The sequence below is a fragment of the Thermobia domestica genome, chromosome 14 (assembly GCF_964235325.1).
Source record: "Thermobia domestica chromosome 14, izTheDome1.hap1.1, whole genome shotgun sequence".
In the NCBI taxonomy this organism is placed as follows: Eukaryota; Metazoa; Arthropoda; class Insecta; order Zygentoma; family Lepismatidae; genus Thermobia; species Thermobia domestica.
The window spans coordinates 15,248,708-15,271,734 of record NC_137467.1 but is presented as its reverse complement, the minus strand read 5'-3'; the positions used below and the strand labels follow the sequence as shown (position 1 = coordinate 15,271,734).

General features: G+C 35.9%; 1 protein-coding gene across 1 annotated transcript in view; it reads left to right on the top strand.

The window, feature by feature from the left end:
• LOC145669543 (uncharacterized) overlaps positions 1-9,142 on the top strand; it is a 46,364-nt gene extending 37,222 nt beyond the window's left edge. The window contains exon 8 of the mRNA XM_081737732.1: positions 837-9,142. Within this exon, the coding sequence (XP_081593858.1) occupies positions 837-904 (68 nt within the window). The 3' untranslated portion in view covers positions 905-9,142. The remainder of the gene's footprint in view (positions 1-836) is intronic.
• The last annotated feature ends 13,885 nt before the right edge of the window (positions 9,143-23,027 follow it).

The window sequence follows — 23,027 nt, the reverse complement described above, 5'->3', positions numbered from 1 at the left end:
TATTGTGTCAGTCCACTATCCAGAAAATTAAGGTAATTCCATCAGATAATTTTGTTTAATAATTTAATCACTTTTCAGTAAAAATTCACTAGTAAATATATAAACTAGCCTTGGGTAATATAATAATAAGGTGGGATTTCATCCGTTTGTACTTCAACGTAAAACGATTCATTATTTTTGGCTTTACGTCACAACTATCTTGGGATTAGAATTACAGCATGTCTCGTTAAAAATGCCCTAATCCTGTGACCAAAAGTGTTAGTAATATCAGTGTCGTTGATGTCAATAAGTAGTTACAGCAGAACATTTTTACCTCGAGCCTTTTTTAACTACGAGGGAGGATCAAAAATTAAGGTTACAAGGCCGGTATTTCTGGAGTTTCGTCTATTATAAGGGAATGAGGAGTGTGCAGTAATTGTAATACATGGAGTTAGCAACTGTGTAGAGTTTCAGCCACCCGCCACCTACGACATTAGTTGTATGTAAACACAAACGGCGGTTCGTTTCGAAAACTGTCTCCCGAAAGAGACCGCTCAGTTATTCGGTTTCTAAGGGGTGAAACATGGAACCGCAGCTAAAATTCATCGACAGCTGGTACAGGTTTATGGAGAGACTGTAATGTCTCGTCCGCATGTCACAGAATGGTGTCGAAATTTTGCGACTGGTAGAGAAAACTTCACCGATGAGGAGTGCAGTCGTAGATTTTGAAGGAGATTAAATCAAATTCCATGTAAACTTATTACTTTGTTTCTAATAAAATTATTTAGTTTACTTTTTGATCACACCTCGTACATTATTTATTTATTTATTTATTTATGTATTGTTTGTTTTTTCAGGTATCTTAGAAGATCTCGAAGATATTAGGAGAGAACAACTCCAGAAATTGAAAAAGAAGAAGAGATAATGAATGGTCCTCAGGTATTGCTTAAGATGCATACAAATTACGTGCGTGAGTGTGTGTATGTTAATGTGTACATATTTTGTATGTTTTGTAACAAAAAAGGAAAGAAATGTATATTTTAAAAAAATAACACTTACTAGGTTGTTGCCAGTTTGTTTGACCTGTAAAATAGGTAGATATCTCTAGATAAATAAGGAGCATAGCATAACAAAGAATCAATGAGGGCCGAAAGTGGATTTTTTTTTAAAAGAAAAAATAGTTTTTCCAGCTGAGGTGGTCGTGCGTATGTTCTTTCATTAAGCATATCTTTAGTTATAAGTCTATGTATTCCTACATACATACATACATCCAGGGTGTCTCAAAAGTCCCCTGTCATAGGGTAACTCTGTTACTATCAGAGTTACAACAAAATGTAAGAGGGAAAACCGTCTCCAAATATTATGTTTTCAATCTAGTGAACGAATTTTTTAAATCGAACGAGCCGTTTGGGCTGTACGCTCTTTATGCGCCCAAGGTTAATTGAAAATGCAACGTTGCCACTTATTTGGACCCACAATATAAGTGAATGAAGTTACTGTCTTGTACACTAACTTGTCGATGGACAGTCCTTTTTCAAACATGCCTCCATTCACCATACTCTTACAAAATTCATCCATCTCCGGTAAATGGCAACGTTGTATTTTCATTTAACATTGGGCGCGTTAAAGAGTGTACAGCCAAAATCACTCGTCCGATTAAAAAAAAAAATCCTTGATTTTAGATTGAAAACATATTTGGAGACGGTTTCCCCTCTTACATTTTGTTGTAACTCTGATAATAAGAGTTACCCTATGTCAGGGGACTTTCGAGACACCCTGTGCTTCTTTTCTTAGGGCCAAATTAAGTCGTCTAAAAGACGTGGTTCTTACAAGTACTTTTTATTATTATTATTATTATTACTATTGTTTTTATTGCTTTATAACTACATATATATATATGTATGTAATTTTCTTTTCTAATTATGTAAATCCTTAATTTTATGAGTGTGTGGATATGAACTGTTAATTTTGTTGAAATGTGAACATGTAACAATTTTGTTTTGTTCTCGTTAAGCAGAAAAAAAAATAATTGGTTTGCCGACAGTAATTTTACGTCGGTGGTTTTTCGTTTTCCTGCTAGTTAAAAAAAAAAAAAATCCATTGTGTGTACAGAAAATTTACATATTTTATTAACTTAAAATGAATTTGATACTATAAACTGCAAGCACTTCCAGTATTTTAGTTTTGGTCTACTTTGTAAAGTCGTGTTTTTTTTAAAAAAAAAAATAATGTACCTTTCGTTTGCAAGCTTTTCGCATAGTGTTATTATGATGTATCGATTTGTAAGAAAAATCTTTAAAAGACTAAGAATATAAGACGTTTATAGTTTGTGAAATGCTACCTATACAGGGTGTTAAAAAAAATTGTCACAATAGTTTGCGAATAAATTCCTGACATCAAAATAAGAAAAAAAAGTTGGTATGGATCTGTGGTCGAAAGTGCATAGTTTTTTTTAGTTATAGGGTGCCGAAAACGTGAAAATAATGAACTTTAAAGGTCCATAGTTCCAGTACTATAGGGCCGATCGTAGTTGGCTTAAGACATAACGATGAACTTGTATGTGAACTCTATAAATAACCATCTTTCAGAACCTCCAGTACTTGCGCAATCATTTTTAGAGAGGCTGTTTGGGAGTACTTGATCATTCTTCATCTACCTCTCTGAAAATAGTGTGCAAGTACTGGAGCATTTTTAAACATGGATATTTAGATACTTCACATTCCAGTTCCTTAGTGATGACTTGGCCCGACTACGTTAGGTCTCATAGTAGTCGAGCTATGAACTTTTAAAGTTCCCTTGTTTAACGTTTTCGGCACCTTATAACTCCAAAACCATCCACTTTTGAACACAGATCCGTATGAACTTTTTTTTCTTTCTTTCTTATTTTGATGTAAGGAATCTGTATGTGGAGTGTGTCAAAACGTGTTATCGCGTATATGGGATTAGTGTGATTGTAATGTTTATTCAATTAATCAGGTTATTAGAGCAGAAAGAGCGTAAATGTCTGCTTGTTTGTAAGTAATTGTGGTGAAGCAGGTAATCACAGGAAAAGTGTAGAAATATATATACAAAGGAATGCCATTTTATAACACTTATTATTTTTGTATAAAATACACTATTAAGTTCACATGTCACACATCAATATCATAGAATTTTGCGTATTTTCAGAGTATTTACGTGTTGGGCACTTGGAAAACCACATTTGCTTGCCTAAGTTAAGCCGACTGGTGTAAGCGTTGATTGCTATTACAGACTAGTATTTTACGGTGAGTGACGCTGATTATGCCACAATGCTCTTTACCTCCTAGAAAATAGTTTGCTCTGGTTAGATGAATTGACATTAGTGGTCAAGTTATTCCCTGGGCGATTGGAGAGATAGGAATACCCTCTTTCCATCCCCAACTTGCTTATCTACTGTGTAGGTACCCGAGTTGAAATACGTCTGCCTCGCTAAGGTGCGAATTCCCGCGAAAATGACACATAAAAGGTATGTTGATATTTCATCAAAAGATTTCGCCAGTGCTAGAGACAAAAGATGGTCCTCCTCTTTCTGAGATTCTCTCCGAACCAATTGGACATGAAGTTTTACAAGTGTCCAACTGCAGCAATTAATATAAAAATATGCAAAAGTATTGTAATTTTGATATAAAATATGTGAGGTGGTAGTGTATTGACACAAGAATGTCTGTTATAAAATGTTTTTTTTTTCCTCGATATCTTGATATATCTTCCAATAATTTATATTTTTACTTTGCAAACTGCAAAACAAAGCAACTTTTTCGTTGACGTTCGTTTCTTTAGAATATGAATTAGAAAATACAAGCTCGCGTTCAATGGTTTCGTTTGCCTAGCGGGTGTAGGCTAACGACTAGTCCAAGCCTCATCTGAAGTCCAACACTCATCTGAAACATCCAAGTAAAAACCAGTTTCTAGGCAAGAATTAGTAATGAAGTTGTCATGACCAATGCGCTTTGAGAAATCTACGTTGGTCGAAGATTTTTTACGACAAATTATCTTCCTAATAGAAATAATGGCTATTGGTAAAGAAATTTTCTTCCTAATACCATTATCTAGACCTTAAATAAATAAGCGTCGACAGATTATCCATCTGTGAGTCAAAACACTAAATCATTATACATTTTTTTCCTGAATGGCGCGTATGTAATTATTGCCACCGCTTGTAAAACAGTAATACTTGAAACCTTATGGTTGATGGTTATTTATGAAGGTAGTAGTATCAAGTGTACACCACAGCTAGGAGTTTGGTTTGTGACATTTTCTCAGTTAATATAGAAACCAGACGTGGTAGATAGGAGATGGACTATTTTCTTGGAACGCTTAATTTCAAGATTTTAAAAAATCGTTTGTTAGTATCTATGACAGTCTTTATAGTGATCAACATTAAAGCCGGAAGCGGTTGATTTCTGCCACTTCCGGTTTAAATAATTAAAAGAAAAGATGGTACGTTTTCTTAGAACGCTAAATCGATCCAAAAATGAAAAGCTGAACGAGTTCCAAAGAGCACATCCTTGAACACATTCCTGAACACTATTTTAGTAACAGAAATATTGTTCCTTTAAACTGCTTCTAGACAGTTGCTAAGCTAGCTAATAAAAATGCCAAATATTTCAGACTTTTGAATATTTAAGGCTTTGACGTTACTACGTAGAACCCAGATGAACGGCGGCAGTTCAGCTTCCAGTATTTTTTATTAGAGTTCCGACCGTTCTGAAAATTCAAGAAAGTTAAGTACAGATTTTCACTTCTCAGAATTCATTTCTCTGTTTGCCTCACCCGGCTGTTTAGCACGGGATATTTGTACAAAATAAGATAGTTTGTTTAGCAAAACGTCTGCAGCTACACACTCACTCTATACTTGAACATGCACAGTAAATGAGGAACCCGGTGGTCACGAAAAACATAGTTGCTTATAGAATCATTATATATAGACCTAGAAATTTGTAAATCGTGACCTGAAAAAATCAAGAAAGAGATAACAACATAGCGTGCGATTGTGCTGTCTTTCAAAAAATCTTGATATTAGGTTAAAAACATAACTAACAGTGAGTAGCAATCCTTGTCCATAGATGGTTTAGGATGCATATTGAATTATTAAAATAAAATCTTATCTTGCTTTTAGTGAATGAAGATTAATTGTTTCAGTATTCACTGTATCTTTGTCAATGATATCTGCTGATTGAATCGGTGATGTGTGTGTGGATTCCTACCTTCTATTAGAACCCTTCAAAGAGTGAGAAGTAAATGAAATCTTCAGATCTCATAACTGTGTTGGACTTGGATCCTTGAAAATATCCGTTACACAGATACTGGGTATTTTTGTTATAGTTGACTTGGAAATAGCCTTTTTAGAGTTAGGTTTGATTTTATGTATTTAAATTCATCAATTGCTCGTCAGTAGATAGAAAGTGAATTCAAGAAGGAAAAACTGGAAGAATATATAACAATCTTCGTACTACGAGGGTGAATCAGAAAACCTTTATTTGTGTTTGACAGATTGCAGCACCGATACAGGTATTAGTGGAAAGCTTACAATGTCAGCTACAAATAGTAGCATCATTTTTCAACATAGTACTCATTACTATGCCAACGCGAAACAAGTTTTTTCTTTGCCGTCGGCGAAGAATTGTGGTGGGTGCCGAACTGCTGCTACCACCTCTGCGTCACAACTGTAGCGTTGGGCTTTAAGTTTGGGGAAAAGTCAAAAAGTCGCCGGGCGCAAGATCCGGACTATAAGCAGGATGAAGCAGAATGTCAACAACACTTTGCCAGCAGATGGGACAAGTTTGAATTTTTTGGCGGAGGAGAGGACGTGTGACGATACTCCATCGACTGACACTTCGTTTCCGGGTCGTAATGGTGTGTGCACGACTCGTCACCAGTGGTGAATGTTTCTGTGCACACAACCTTCCTCAGTTAGAAGTTCAATGACAACCCGCTGTTCCATCACTACTGAATGCCATGGATTGTTCCATTACTCTGGAACAAGAAGAGATAGGAAGGTGAAACAAATGACATTCTATAGCTCAAACATCAAGGCATTAATGACAACCAGTTCAGAATATTTGCAGTACTATTGGCCAAGTAGTGAGCTTGTAGGCATTACTTTCTGAATGACCCTCTCAAAAAGCAAGAACCTACACACATATCACACATTTTATCAGTCCACATAAGTCTGAAAAAGGTATCAGCTAATACCAAAACGGTTTAAATTAATCTCCAGTTCACTGGGTGCAACGTAAGATTTTCTTTATTGGAGTTAGACGCTTGTCCTAATCAGATCGTGTTAAGGATGAAATATTACGAGGGCTGATCATAAATGAATAAAACGTAATTATCTGTACTAATTCTCCAAATATTGGCGGTCTTTTTTCAAAATAGTCCCCATTACATGCAATGCACTTGTCCCAGCGTTTTTGCCAGTCATCAGACATGCTGGATGCCATTTTTGGACAAATCCTTCCAAAATCACCGCAGCTTTCACCACTATTGTCCCTGAAGATGCGAAATGCCATCCCTGGAGGTGTTTCTTCAAAGTTAGAAAAATAAAGAAATCACAAAGGGCTAAATCAGGGCTATATGGAAGATGGGGTATACACGGAACGATAGCCAATAGAATTTTTGTACTGTTCTTCGCGTGTCACTTCCATGTTGCCTTGTGCGAAACTGAAACTACGTGTGCTTGAACGACTGCCAAGGTCACATTCCTTACGTCATGGCCTTCAAATTTGTTCGATCCTCGTCACTTCTCCCATTACACAGATCTGTTTCATTTTCTGTACCTTGCTGTTCTATTCAAATAATAAACACTTGATCCGTCTTTATTGATCAGCCGACGTATAATAGATGAATTCGGGTTAGCGTTTGAAATGATTCTTGAAAGCATTACGTTTACGACGCATTTGTTTGAAGAAATTATGTTTTTGTATAGATGTATTCTGTTGTAACTCTATTTACAAAAGCTTCAGTCTCATGATTTACATAATGCCCAAGAAAGAAAAAAAAACTTGAAGTACATTTTCTTTGAATGCAGATACATTGTATCTCGAGTAACAAGATAGTACGTGTGCTGTAAAATAAATTTTGTTGATAAAACTTAACTTTATTTATTTGGTTTTCTCAATTTGTGTCAACTAAAATTGGATGAAAATTAAGTAGTGAGCCCCTGTTGTGGAGAATTTCTATTACATGATTCTGTGAGAACAGAGCTTTCTTAAAACAAGATTGTGCATAAAATTTATTGTTATTGTTATATATATATTATTGTTGGTGATTTGTGATTATATTTTTTTTCTTGTATGCTTTATACAATTTTTCAACATTGTTTGTTGTACTTGTCATAGTTTAACTGTTAGATACTTGAAACGTATCAAAATAATAATAATAAAAGAAAATATTGAGTATCTAAGAAAGAATATGCGGTGTGAATGCTTCAAATTGTATTTAAGAAGTGCTTCTTCTATGTTGGTACATGTTTAGTCCGAATCTAATATTTGTACACGCAGTTGGTCATTTACTAGAAATTTCTGATGGTCAGTACTTTGGTGAAACTTTCCGCCTGATGTTAATTATTTTCACATATTATGATTGTTATATAAGTATATCTATCTCAGTTATATTAATAGATTGTAAAGAGTATGTAAATATTGCTCCGTATAAAAATAAGGTTTATTTGTTCTTAATTGTGTGCTTATTTTATGTATATACAGGGTGGTTTCAAACTTAGACAGGCGAATCTTGTAAGAGCAGGCAACAAGAAAATCTGTATGAAAATTCTGTATATACGTCACATCGTACCGTCCTGAGATATGCAGTGTGTTCAATAATATGCTCACTAGATAACAGGACGCCCATCGTCCAGGACATAATGGTTATTGCGCAGTTGGTGGTCATTTTAAATACCACTTCTACTAACGTTGTGCCCAGTGTGGGCATAATAACGTTGTGGGACCTTGTTTCTGCCCCCTTCCGATACGCATATGTCATTTCCAAGGTTGCAGTAATTAAATGTTGCTCTTAATGGGCGTTGTCGTCATTCCACTTGCCCTCGTTAGCTACAGAATGTCCGAAAAGTCGCGCAACCCGAACTTTGAGCATCATAACTTTTGAACCGTAAGTACAAATTGAAAAGACATTACTACCTGTGCAAAGCCTAGTCTGTGTAGACATTTTTGAGATCTAAACCATTGTATGGGGGTTTGACGAGTGGCACTTTCATTTCATTTACTTTATGGTTCGAAAATTCTGGTGCTCCAAAGTTTGGGTTGCGCGCCTTTCCGGACACCCTTTAAAAATACGATATGCTGATAAATGTTTCGAGCTACTTTCATACCCTATTGCGTGTGCCGTGTTTTCTGGATCACCCTGTATATCTCAGTAACGTTGCTATATAAAATATATGTAATAATTGGATTTTCTTTGTTGCCTGTAGTGAGAGGAGTTCCTTATTGAAATTTGGACATACCTTAGCGAATCACCCTGTATAAAATGTTAAATGATACCTATGTGCCATTGGTAATCTTGTGCTTGAACAAATGCAGTTTAAACCTGTATGTTGTGCATCTCCAAATTGGAATGCATGACTGTAACCATATAAATACACTGCTTCTATGTAATCACTTTCGTAAATGGGGCAGCTGAACTATGGAACCAAGTGTAACTTAGGTTAGATTTCTTTCAGTTATAATTAAAAAGAAAGAAAAAAAAAAGGTGCTCAAAGTTGTCCACACGCATTCCACGTAGCATATTTCTACACGGGTTTGCAAGAAAGGCTCAAAATAGTCGATATACACTGCATTTGTATTTATGGATAAAAATACGGGATATTTATCATCCGTATAGAAGACCAGTGGAGTGAATTTAGCTCCAAATGTTAAGTGTAGTTGAGTAAGAGATCAGTTATTTTAGTAAAAGAACGAGTAATAGTCATTATTTTCCAAATAGATTAGTGTCAATAAAAATTAAGTAGATTGAATGCTTAGCAGATAGCCAGTTTTTAAGTTTGTATATAAGTTAGACAATCAGAAAAAAAAGGGTCGTTATTGGGTTAAGTCTCCAATATGTATATATACACAGACCAAAAGAAAATGTAATGAAAATTAATTTTTGAATTTGGTAAACACTCTGTACTGAGTTTCTAAAAGTATTTTTCTTTCTTTTTACGCGATTGTACTTCAAAATGGATGAATCAAACAATTAGTATTTTGTCTTGTGTTGAGTATAGTAACAAAGAATTAACATATTTATTTTAAAATAATACTCGCTAAATTGTGTTGGGCTTTTTGTGTGTGTGTGTGAGAGATTCGTAATCTTCAAAACCATACACCTTTACTCCGTTTCTACCTTAAAGATATCAAATTTAATATCTGTGGCGAATTGAAGAGTGAAATTAACAGTTAACATCTGTATGGATAACAATTCGCTTCCTTCATTTTCTACAGCCACTTTTGGTAGCGCTGTTAACAGTTATAGCCAGCATAAATGGAATTAATATGTATTACCATAGTGGCTTGGAAAGTCCTATTTTTATGTAAGGGAAAAAAATTTATCAATGTACTGATTCTTTGATTTGATGAGAGTTTAGCGCTGTTTTCAGCAGTGAGGCTGTATGAGACATGGATCTACAACTTAACGTGGGATCCGAACATTAGCTTCAACCGGAAATGGAGCCCGGGTCTCCCATGCCAATGGCGTGTACGCTAACGTCTTAGTCACGAGGGAGCTCTATACTAATTTTTGTACAGCTTTATGAAACTAACTAACTTACAGCTTGTAAAGATAAAAGATAAAATTTAAATTTTACCGATGCGACTCCTCTAAAGAACCGCCACTGAAAGGCCATTCTACTAGATTTGACCTGTGAAGAAGGATGAAGCAGACAAATTATGTTAATGTCCAATTATGCCCTAACATGGCTACCGAAAGTAAAGCGCCATTTTTCATTTGTTTCGTCCATTGATTTGTCAAAAGTGACTTTGTTATTCAGGTGACTCACTTAAAACAAAACAAAAAAAAGAAAAAAAAAATCACAAGGAACGAAAGAGAGATTAAATTTCTATGTACAAATGCAGACTCCAGACGCTAACGTAATGTGTTGTTGTTTTGGCATGAAGTTAGTAACATTATGCCCCGATGCGATATAGGACTAGTGGCGACATCTCTTAGAAATACCTTATAAGTAATGCACATACGCAATACATTCCATTTTTGTCTTTGGTTTGAAATCAATCTCCGATTGGATTGCAAAATATCAAAGTACTTGCAATTATACTATTAGCTGGCAATACTGATTTATTAGATCCAAGTGACATCTGTAGGTAAAGATTTGAATTAGCTTCTCAAATTGGATGACTGAGAAACGGTAGTGGAGAGTTACATAACGAAGCGAAGATAAATTTTTAAAAACTGAAAACTGTTTTTTTTTTTTTTTTTCTCATTGGTAATAGACGTTTCAATGCGTTAATTCTTCAATTATTTGTCTTTTGTAAAGTTGGAAACTATATTCCAATTTTATTTGTAATATATATTATCTTCTGTCGCATCAGATACAGATTACACAAATAATAATAATAATAATAATAATAATAATAATAATAATGGATTGTATTCATAATCTTTGATTATAGCCCATCCATTTGTTTCAACCAGCTGACAGTGCCAACCGAACTGGATCAATAATGCTAATCCTGTAGTTAATCCTAACAATAAAATTTGTAGGCAAAATTCATTTTAGAACACCATAAATAACTTTACATAAAACATTGCATAATGCCGTTTTGACATGATCTGACACAGCGTTTTCTTTCCGCTTGAAGCCGAGAGCGCGGCGCAAAACCATCGGTAAGAGATGCACTAGTTGACCGCCAGCCCAGTTTGTTTCCGTAAGCAGGTAGGTAGTACAATAAAGTAAGTAGGGTTTATCGGTAGGTATGTGGATAAAAGGGCTCCCGGTTTGTCGGTTCCTATTTGATCACAATGTGTTCCTGAGGTCCTAAATAATGTATTCAGAAAATTTCATATGGGAGAAACTTCAAAAAGTCCAAAATCGCGAGTGCGAAATTAACCGTCTGTGAAAGGGGTTTATCATGCCTGTTTTCCTTAACTAATAACATTTTTAGATAATATTCCACCTTGGAACTGCAACTAGAATATACAGGGTGAGGCAAAAAGATGTTAAATTAAATGGGGGTTTAGAAATTACAAGGCAAGGATTTGGTTACAGGGTTTCAATTTGGCACCCATCCCGCTCAATGCCCTTATAGAATCTGTCCATGGTTGATTGTATGATCCTCTGGGCCATTTGGGCAGGGATAGCAGCAATGACCTGGGTGATGCGGTGCTTCAGGACGTCCAAGTTGCTAGGTTTGCTGGTATACACACGATCCTTGACCATGCCCCACAACTAAAAATCACATGGCGTCAGGTCGGGGGAACGTGCTGGCCATGGGAGAGGACCACCTCTACCAATCCAACGTGTCGTTGAAGTAACCCCGAACTATGTGGCTGTAATGGGTAGGGGCGCTGTATGGCTTCATTCCTAAATCACGGTGCAAAATTCTAACCACTGACCTTTGAGAAATGATAGTCTCTAGAAAAAGTCTGCGCGAGGACTTGATTGGGTTGACTACAATCGCTCCCTGGACAAGTATGGTATTTTCTTCAATTCGGACAGATCTCTTTCTACCACTGTTTCCCTTGCAATCGTCTTGAACGGACCCCGTCCCCACTAATTTCTCGTAGATCCTACCAATTGTCGAGCGCGAAGGTGCATCCCGTCCGGTCCACGCCGTGATTTTTTTCTTGTACCATACTTGAGGACTGAAAAACCTCCTTCCAAGCTGATATTTTCCTTCGTTCCTCAGTGGATTATCGGCACGCCATGGTTTAATCTGCAAAACAAAAAGAATAGCCGTTTAATGTTAACATCTTTTTGCCTTAGAGGTCCTTCATGGCTAAGCGGTTAGCGTACGCGCCTTTGGCGTGGAAGATCCGGGTTCGATTCCTGGCGGGAGCTCCTGTGGTTCTGATCTCACGTTAATCAGTAGGTCCACGTCTCATATAGTCTCGCTGCTGAGCAGAACATTAAACTCAAAATCAACCTAACTCATCTTTTTGTCTTACCCTGTATAATAATTTTAAATAAAATATTATTATTTATGTACAGTATTTGAAATTCTTTATAATTAAAATTGAATGAAAATCAAATTTATTTTCTCGCTATTAGCCGAGAGGAGCTATCCATAATTATCAACACATGCTGCACTTAACACATAGTAGAGCGATAAAAGATATATTCACAGTTCCTGATCGAAGCACGTAGTGTCAGTGAGAGATATAAGTTTCTCAATAATTCAAATGTTACTCTTCTGCCAAATACAGTTGCATTATGTGTATTAATTCTGAATATAATTTCAGTGCAGGCATTGTTCAGTGTATAAATTAACTGCCAATAGAATAGAAAAATGAAAAACTATTAACATCTTAACTCCCAAACCCGAAAATACTCAGATATTTAATTTTATTGAAAATATAAAATCCCGAGTATATTCGTGGTAGTTTCTGTTTATCCATACATGTTTTAAGAGTACAATTATATTCGTTTCCCGCCAGATAGTGCTGTTGAAGTTGTTCATTTGTCTTTCCGGTACATGTAACTGTAGTCCCATCCATTCAATATTCCAGTTTGTTTTCGTCTGGCTGGGGCTAACCATTTACAAACAATTGTCCAAGTGCATTAATTGGTATTTCAGTATTGTTCTGTGTTTATTTTGATAACTCTCATATCTTTTCTTGCTTATTTTCACAAGTTCCTAAGATAATATTGGTGCGATTGCCAGTTCGAGTATACTCGGGATCTTATTTTCAGAATTTTTCAAATGCATGCATCTCATTGTTGAGTTGTCAGCAATCAGTATTATCACATCATCCATTTATAATTCTTAAGTGATTATTTCAATTGAATAATAAAGAAAAAATATTAAAATCGAAACAGCTTTCTGTTGAAAAAAGGTTAATATTTATTAATTCATTACCTTTAATTACGTAAGACATTTTATGTACAAGGTCTGTGTAAGTAATGTCACCAATTCTACGAGTACGTCAAGATTTTTTCAAATAATCCTGCGTCGGTACATCTTTGTCAACGTGATTTACAATCTGCGAAGGCATCCTGGAAGACCTGTTCAGGAAGTACATTTAAAAGCGATTAACAAAGAGAAGTCTGGGAGATCCAAGTCGGGATTGTAGGATGGCTGGGGCAGTGTTTGGTTTCCAATCGCCGCTGCGATTTGGCCAGGTATCTGGTCACGATGAAGACAGTGAGGGGTGGCGCGTTGTCATGTTGAAGTTTCACATAGCCATTGATGTCTGGTCTGACGTGTCGACGTAAAATTTAGAGGTAACGGTTGTCCCGAGAGGTACAAACTTACGATTCCTTTGATGTCGAAAAACACAATGAACTTGGTCTTGATCTCTGATTTGATCATTCAAGTCTTGTTGCAGCGATGGGACGCCGAAATGTGCCACTTTTCACTTTGCCTCTTTGTTTCTGGGTCGTACTGGAAAATCCACGTTTTATCCCCGTGGTAACATTGTCCAAAAAGTGAAGATCATTTTCGAACATTTCCAAAACGTCTTGACAAATTTCCACTCGGCGATATTTTTGGTCTTCGGTGTCAACATTCTTGGGACAAGTTTCGCGGACACTTCTAATATGCAAATCCTTTGTCACACTCTTGTGTACGATAGTTTTTGGAATATTTAACATGTCAGCCATTAAACGAACGCTCATTCGATGTTGTGTTTGCAAAAGTTCTTTCACATAAGTCACATTTTCGTCGTTTGAAGAGATTGACGGGCGTCCAGCGCTGGCTTCTTCAACCTCTCCACGGCCTTCTAAAAACGCCTTGTGCCATCTGTAGACTTGCCTTTGTGGTAAACACTCATTCCCGAAGGCCTGTTGAACCATTGGGAGTTTCCGCTGCAGACTTGTCGAGTTTTACACAAAATTCGATCGCGACTTGTACATGAGACGAAACAACAGGTTTACGAAACCGCCCGTCCTTCACCTTCGAAAGTTCGGAAACAACTTAGCAAGCGCTCCCTCGGTAGTTGACTTACACTACCATCAATCCCCGGTGGATAGAGCGCGGTGCAACGTACAGTTGCTTTAAAATATATAATGATATTACTTTCCGGAAGACCTTCCATTTCAGTTTTTAATTTTTTGTTAACCTCAAGGAGCCTGCTCCTTAAACCAACTCGTACAGCGTTGTCTGATAGTGCGCTACGTTCTCGGTCTCGAGCGAAAAGAAACCATTGTATTTTCCCTTATATATTGTATCAAACATTCCATCGAGGTAAAGATTGAAAATGTACGATGCCGAGCAGTATGCAGTTTTGTTGTTTTATACACTTTGATGTAATGCATTTCTATGAATTACAGATTCAAAGGAAAGAGAAACATTAATTTCTTCATAATCACTTTTGGATTAAAGTATTCACTGTCACCACTTCCATGCCTATTGATGTACAATTCAATTATTAGCATGCTTATTTTCACCTTGTGAAGATTTTTCTCTGTGTTTAAACTCAGTGAAGTATACAAGTTTCCACGGCATTTTCGTGAAATCGATTTCAAGGGACTTAAGAGTTTGGAATGCATACTAATGGACGTAATTCCTCTGCATCAAAATTTCATAAGATTTACTTTGGTACGTTGCAGAGATAAACAAGGGAGTCTGTAAACAATCAAGTGAAGAAATATGAAGTAACTATCTTTATCTTCAACATTTGATCTATAGATAAGTCATTTTCACGAGAATGTTCTGTGACACAACAATTAACGGTTCCTATTCTCATTAAATCACACTGAGACGGAAAGGAGCTGGTAGGTAAAAGAGAAAAAGGAATGAGTGGAGATAAGCAGAGAACATTATCAATATTGTGGTCAATGGTCTTGTAGGCATTCGTGTATCAGTGATTACGCGTACACTGCCAAGTTCTGTATTCCCTTCCCCGTGCTTTTTTCTGATTGTAAACATGCGCTCCTACGTCACACATCGAATAGTTGGATATAAGTGTTTCATCGAACATGTCACCTCAGATTATTTTTTTCATAAGAAATCTTAGATATAGCAAATGATCATATGTAGCAGGCTTTGTATATGATTTTTCTCAGATTGTCCTAAGATAATGTTTCCATCGAAAATATGATTTCTTTCCAGTATAAGTTATTGGAAGAGTGTGCACATGTATTGACTTGTACACTCATCGACAAAAGTTCTTTCCGTTTGTGGAAATTAGTTTCGTAAATAACTTCTGAAAAGAATAATTTTCTGTACGTTCGAGCGATACCACCGTTATTCCCCAAATAAATTTTACCAGACAGAAAGAACTTTTGTTACTATCTGTACATGTTAATGGTGGTCTCATGTACTTAATAATGCAATGAAGTCATACTCAATTCTTGAGTATGTGATATCCATAATCATTTTGAATTTATCGTTTCACTCTGGGCTTCCATATGTAAAAGACGTGACCACCCTAATATTACTGGACTGTCCCTACTTGTTTGTTAGTGACGTTAAGTATGCAAACTAGACTGTGTGTTTGTTCTCAGCACTCATATGAGATTTAATTTCGTTTCCAAACTTTGTTGAATACATCTCAAAACACACTATATTTGAGTCGGTTATTTTTGCAGTTTTTTCTTTGGTTTTATGTCTCGCCAGGAGTGCATGGAACAAGCATTTAATACTGTACAACTATGTTTAACATATTTCTTAAGGCTTGCAGTTCCATAGATTATGGACAATTGAACTAAGAAAAAATGTGTTAGTGTAATGGTGATTTTTTTTTCTTGGATATTTTGTCATTCAGAACAAATACAATATATTCCTGTAAAGAGAATTTGTAATCATATATTGTATTAAAAATTGTACATTCTGATTGTTGTTTCTTTCCCCTATTTTGCTCACGTGTTGTTCTCGTCTTGAGCAAAATATTATCCATCATGGCTCCTGCTGACTTAATCAAGCAGACAATGGTGACGTCATTTCCTGCAATATACGAAGAGCAGCCAAAAAGTTCCCGAGATGTTGCAATCACAATGAATCTTGTGCGGTATAGTCCTTAGCTTGACTAATTACGAATTTGACAATTATTAACACGTCATAACAGGAGTGTACGAGTAATGTAGCTAAACAAAGGAATGTGTAGTGATCAGTTTCGATGCAATTTCACAAATCGAGCAACACGCAAGCATCAAATTCATTACAAATTGAGGAAAATTTGCTTTGATACATTGATATCCCCAAAAATAGTTTAGTACGATCGGATGTTTACTCTTCCCAAAGCTAAAAATGGGTCTTTTCCGTTTCGTCAACGCAGACGAGATCAGAGCCATTGCGACGCCTAAACTTTGGAAGATAACAGAAGAGGACTTTTCTCGGTGTTTCCACCAATCACAGGAGCGGTAAAACAAATGTGTGTGAGGGGAAGGGGGGTTCAGAAGGGTACCAACTTTGAAGGCGATTAAGTAAATGTCTGCTTATATTGTAGTAACAAAGAGCTACAACAGAATTTGGGAACATTTTGACTTACCCTCGTATATATGTGGTGTTCGCTACTTCTTGCGGTGCATTGTGCCGTAGATACACATTTGTGTTTTGTTACACCAGACATTATGTCCCAATGTGCTAAGAATTTAAGAAAATTTAATTATGTACTTGAAAAATTGTAAGAATATCACAAAAAGCGAAACGCCGCCATTTGCATTTAGTGGTCAACCATAATGTTGAATTGCTGAATTGTTAATTTGTATAATTGATTTAAAAAAAATGGATATAATTAATGTCGAGGTCAAGAAAGATACAAATGGTAAAAATTGGGAATGTACAAATTTAAAAATTCGGGGAAGGAGTTCCAGCAGTAAAAGAATGGCAGTTGCCCAAATTGACGGGGCAGAAAAATTAGGGAAAATTGAGAAGTTAGTAATAGGAAAGAGTGTAACATATTTTTGGATGTGTGTAGGGTATTGTCCCAATAATTGACAGTATAAAAGCAGTATTTGACAAATTGCGTTCTTCTTCACCCTTCAAATGACCCTGACTTACCTCTCCTATAGGTACAAAGATATTCTTTATCCATACACATCAGAAAAATTATAGACTGATTATTTAATATATATATATATATATATATATATATATATATATATATATATATATATATATATATATATATATATATATACAGAGGGTTGATTAATTCGTGTGTCAATTTCATTTGTTCACTGTGCAAAAGTGGTAGGAGGTAAAGCCGTGCAATTTGGTGTAACTTTAGACGAAGGACATAAGTTTTGTTTCGCCATAGAAGCATGTCACTTGTACTAAAGATTGAAGAGATATAGGGTCAAAGTTCAAATTTCGATTTTTTTTTCTTTATGGGACTGCAATGGTAAATTCTGAAAGAGCATGAAAAAAACGTAAATCGAAGTGATAACAAAGAAAAAGCTGTATGGTATTATTCTACGTCGCAAGCCCACAAAATATGCGTCAATCAAGTGTCAAGGTCAGAGGTCACGGTCAGAACAAGGTCAGATGTCACCTTGCGAACCCATTTGAATACACTGAAGACAACGCAATGTCCGTATCACATCATGTTAAACATCAAAATGAAGCAGTGGAACAAGCAAGGAACACTTAATAGTAGTATGAGGTCAAAGATCACAGGCAAACAAAAGGTCAAAGATCAACAACAAAAATCAAATTGTTGCTGGGAAAACAGCAGTTGACCTCATACTACTATTAACATACTACTATTAACTACATACATTTTGATGTTTAACATGATTTGATACGAACATTGCGTTGTTTTCAATGTATTCAAATGGGTTCTCAAGGTGGCCTGTGACCTTGATCTGACTGTAACCTCTGACCTTGACACTTGATTGACGCATATTTTGTCAGCTTGCAACGTAGAGTCACACCATACAGCTTTTTCTTTGTTATCACTTCTTCATGCTCTTTCAGAATTTACCATTGCAGTTCCATAAGGAAAAAAATCGAAATTTGAGCTTTGACCCTATATATCTTCAATCTTTAGTACAAGTGACATGCTTCTATAACGAAACAAAACTTATGTCCTTCGTCTAAAGTTACACCAAATTGCACGGCTTTACCTCCTACCACTTTTGCACAGTGAACAAATGAAATTGACACACGAATTAATCAACCCTCTGTATGTATACGCGAAAAGTTGTTTATTGTATACTCCGCATAAAAAAAATTGCGACAGCTAACGCCCAGCAGCTAGGTCTTTCAATACACTTTCTTATCCCATAATCGTGTCTGGTAAAGAAACCCCCTCTCCTCCTTTCTTCTCTCCCATACTAAATTTAGCTAACAACATGAGTGCAATTATAATTTCAAACTACGCATGTATTAGTATCGATAAAATGAAATAACGAAACCAAATTCATAAGTTGACGTAGGAGGAAACTAAAACACACACAATGAAAAATTGAAACCAATGGATCTCTATTACACAGATTCAGAAATGAGGCAGAGAGAGAGAGAGAGAGGGAGAAGTGGAGAAAAGAAAGGGAAGAACAGATAAAAAATGTGGAATTGAAATGTAGTAACAAAAGAACTTAACATTATAAAATTTCGTTTCCAGAAATCCAACAATAATATAGAAATAACGTTTGTTTTTACATAGTTTTTCAGAACTATTCGAATATATAGAGGGTGCTTTAAACATTCATTGAGTCACTTTCATAAAGGATAGCATACTCATTTTCCATTAGAACTCTAAATCTTCGAGACACATCTAGAATAATGTCAAACGTTTAACATACATGCTTTGTTTCCGCGTGATCCGATTGCAAATTCTTTAGTGTTCATTGGACGTACTGATCCAAAATACATTCTAATAAACCCAGTACGTAGCGTTGGTCATATCCTCCATCTCAGACTACTAATGCAAACTGAACAAAAAAAAAAAAAGAGAGAGAGAGAGAGAGAAAGAAAATTGGATGAGTGCTATTTTACTGCTAAATTTCTATCAAAAATCCTATATTAAAAGTCCAAATTGTATCGTAATGAAAAGTTACAAATGTTTAAAAGGAAAATTGGATGTTCCTTATAGATGTAGCATGTTTCAAATTTCAACGTGAATAAAACACGTTGAATTATAGGATGGAAACAAATTTTGTGTCGAATTAGTATAAATAAAATTTTGTTTTCAAATAATAAAAGAATTTATCATTTTCTAGTCTTTTCCGAAGATTTATCTGTTCCAAACATCCAGTATCGATTTATCCTCTTGCGGATATAACGTAATTCGCACAGGTAGAAGTGAAAGATACAAAAACAGAAAAGGGAAACGTCAAGAAAGAGAGAGAGGGGAGATAAATATAAATATGAAACATACTTATCATTACACGGTATGACAGAACGCATACCCTGTTAACTCGAATTATCGCCAGTGTTGCCTTGTAAGTTCTCCAACAGAAGATGAATCTGTTTGCAGCCATTATTTTATGAGAAAAATCATACTACATGATGGGGAATCGAACCGACATTTTCCATTTGGAAGTCTAGCACTTTATCACTACACCACCGATTGCTTTACCGAAACTACATTTAGCAAATGGTGTAGGGTTTCTGAGAACGATAACACGTTAAGTGTATACTGCACATCAATGATGTGTTTGGAATGCCCTGGTAATTCCCTTGCCCTTTCCCAACCAACATTCGTAAATCGTCTCTATCATGATACAGGTGTTTGCTTTCAAATTCTTACGTATTGCTTGTCCGGTATGATAAGTCGACTCTTTTTTCACATTCACTTTATAAAAAATAGACTTCGGCGTGAACAGGATTTGAACCTATGATAGATAGCTGTATTTTCCATAAGGCCATTACGTTACTCCTACACTATCATGACACCTGAATTTACAATCCAAATATTACTTTAGCCACGATCTTTGGAACGAACCGGCTTCCTGTAAGGTTATTTGCACCAAATTGTACAATGAAATTCATTTACTCAATGGCCTAGAGAGAAATTAGTACCCACTAATAAAGGAAAAACAATCCAGGAAAAATTACAGAAATAAAACATACTTTGCAGTAATTTCGCCGTGTAAGTTCAAAAGTACGCAAATAACAATAATAATATAAATGTTCACATTCACAGTATAGTTGTCAATTATTATTATTAATATTATTATTAGCATCAATTACCCTCTTCGCTGGGTTAAATTGAGAAAAAAATAATATGTTCCGTTACTCAGTCAGTTTTTACTATTACTAAACCGCTCTTTGATATCGGTCATTTTCGACGAGTTTTTTTATATCCCCTACCCATCCTATGTTGTGGGGCACGGCATCTGCAGTGTCATTGTTCATCTCAGCGAGCCGGAAAACTATGAATTTGAAACATATTGGTTATTTAGATCATTTTTACATGTCTCCTGCTCCTCCATGTTGCGGGGCTGAATTTGGATTTAAACAGCATCAGATGTGTCACTGTTAATCTCAGCGACTCAAAATATTGTAGATTCGCCACTAATACCGGTCATTTTTCTTTTTTTAAATGTCGCTCCTCCTCCCCATCTCTTAAGTTACATCGTCAAAGCGATATGACAGAAACCATCTCAGGTTCGATCTTCATCTAGGTTGAAAATTTGATTGAAATCGGTCGGGTGGTTCAAGATTGATGAAATCACAAAGACAGTTACTTTTATTTTCAGTTTTACATGTGTAACCCTCTCTCCGGCCCCTACCTTGCACCGTCAAACAAACTATAAAAGTCTTCCCAGATCTGACCCTTATCTATGTTGAAAGTTTGATTGAGATCGGTCTGGTTTTCAAGAGATTAAGAGGCACGAACATAGTTACTTTCAATTTTATAATACAGGTTATTATTATTATTATTATTATTATTATTATTATTCGCGTACTTTTGAACCTGCACGGCGAAATTACTGCAAAATGTTTTCTGTAGTTTTTCTTTTATTAGTGGGCACTAATTTCTCTCTAGGCCGTCGAATAAATGAATTTTCGTTGTACAATTTGGTGCAAATAACCTTACAGGAAGCGGTTCGTTCCAAAGATCATGGCTAAAGTAAGTAATATTTGGGTTGTAATTTCAGGTGTCATGATAGTGTAGGAGTAACGTAATGGCCTTATGGAAAATACAGCTATCTATCATAGGTTCAAATCCTGTTCACGCCGAAGTCTATTTTTTATAAAGTGAATGTGAAAAAAGAGTCGACTTATCATACCGGACAAGCAATACGTAAGAATTTGAAAGCAAACACCTGTATCATGATAGAGACGATTTACGAATGTTGGTTGGGAAAGGGCAAGGGAATTACCAGGGCATTCCAAACACATCATTGATGTGCAGTATACACTTAACGTGTTATCGTTCTCAGAAACCCTACACCATTTGCTAAATGAAGTTTCGGTAAAGCAATCGGTGGTGTAGTGATAAAGTGCTAGACTTCCAAATGGAAAATGTCGGTTCGATTCCCCATCATGTAGTATGATTTTTCTCATAAAATAATGGCTGCAATCAGAGATTCATCTTCTGTTGGAGAACTTACAAGGCAACACTGGCGATAATTCGAGTAAACCATGTATGCATTCTATGTCATACACTGTAATGATAAGTATGTTTCATATTTATATTCATCTCCCCTCTCTCTCTCTGTCTCTCTCTCTTGACGTTTCATTATCCTGTCTTTGTATCTTTTACTTCTCCCCATCTCACACACACACGCACTTCATGTGCGTGTGTGTTCCAAAGTTAAAACGGAGCAAGAAAATCTAATTAACTGCGAACTTCGGCGTCGTGCTTTTCGTGCTATGGGGATCACATCTCCAGTCCTGGTCATCTCTGACAGAAATACTGTTTAAACGCAAGGGAATAAGTAAATTCTCTTTTTATTCTCTGGGTTACCGACTCTGTCGAATTACCGGGTCACTACGGGTTCGAATCGACATAGTGGTGGTCTATTACCTAACCAACATCATTCGACTGACACAATGACCCGTTTGAGCTCTAGTCTTCATTCTATCTGTGCGAATTACGTTATATCCGCAGGGAAGGAAATTGATGCTGGATGTTCGGAACAGATAAATCTTCGGAAAAGACTAGGAAATGGTAACCTCTTTTGTTATTTGAAAACAAAATTTTATTTATACTAATTCACACAAAATTTGTTTCCATCCTATTCATGTTGAAATCTGAAGCATGCTACATGTATAAGGAACATCCAATTTTCCTTTTAAACATTTGTAACTTTTCATTACGATACAATTTGGACTTTTAATATAGGATATTTCTGATAGAAATTTAGCAGTAATATGGCATTCATTCAATATTCTCTTTCTTTCTTTTCTTTTTGTTGTTTTCTTGTGCAGTTTGCATTAGTAGTCTGAAATGGAGGATAGACCTACGCTATCTACTGGGTTTATTAGAATGTATTTTGGATCAGTTCGTTCAACGAACACTAACGAACTTGCAATCGAACCACACGGAAGCAAAGCGCGTGTGTCTCGAAGATCTACAGTTCTACTGGAAAATGAGTATGCTATCCTTTATGAAAGTGACTTAATGAATGTTTAAAGCATCCCTATATATTCGAATAGTTCTGAAAAAAATATATAGAAACAAACGTTATTTCTATATTACTGTTGGATTTCTGGAAAAGGAACTTTATAATGTTAAGTTCTTTTCTTATTACATCTGAATTCCACCTTTCTACGTTCTCCCTTTTCGTTTCCTTCTCTCTCTCTTTCCCCCTTCTCTCTCTCTCTCTCTCTCTCTGCCTCACTTCTGAATCTCTGTGTAATAGACATCCATTGGTTTCAATTTTTCATTGTGTGTGTTTCAGTTTATCCCTAGATCAACTTATGAATCTTGTGTCGTTTCGGTTTTATTATTTAATTTTATTGAAACTAATACATGTGTAGTTTGAAATTAGAATTGCGATCATGTTGTTAGCTAATTTTAGT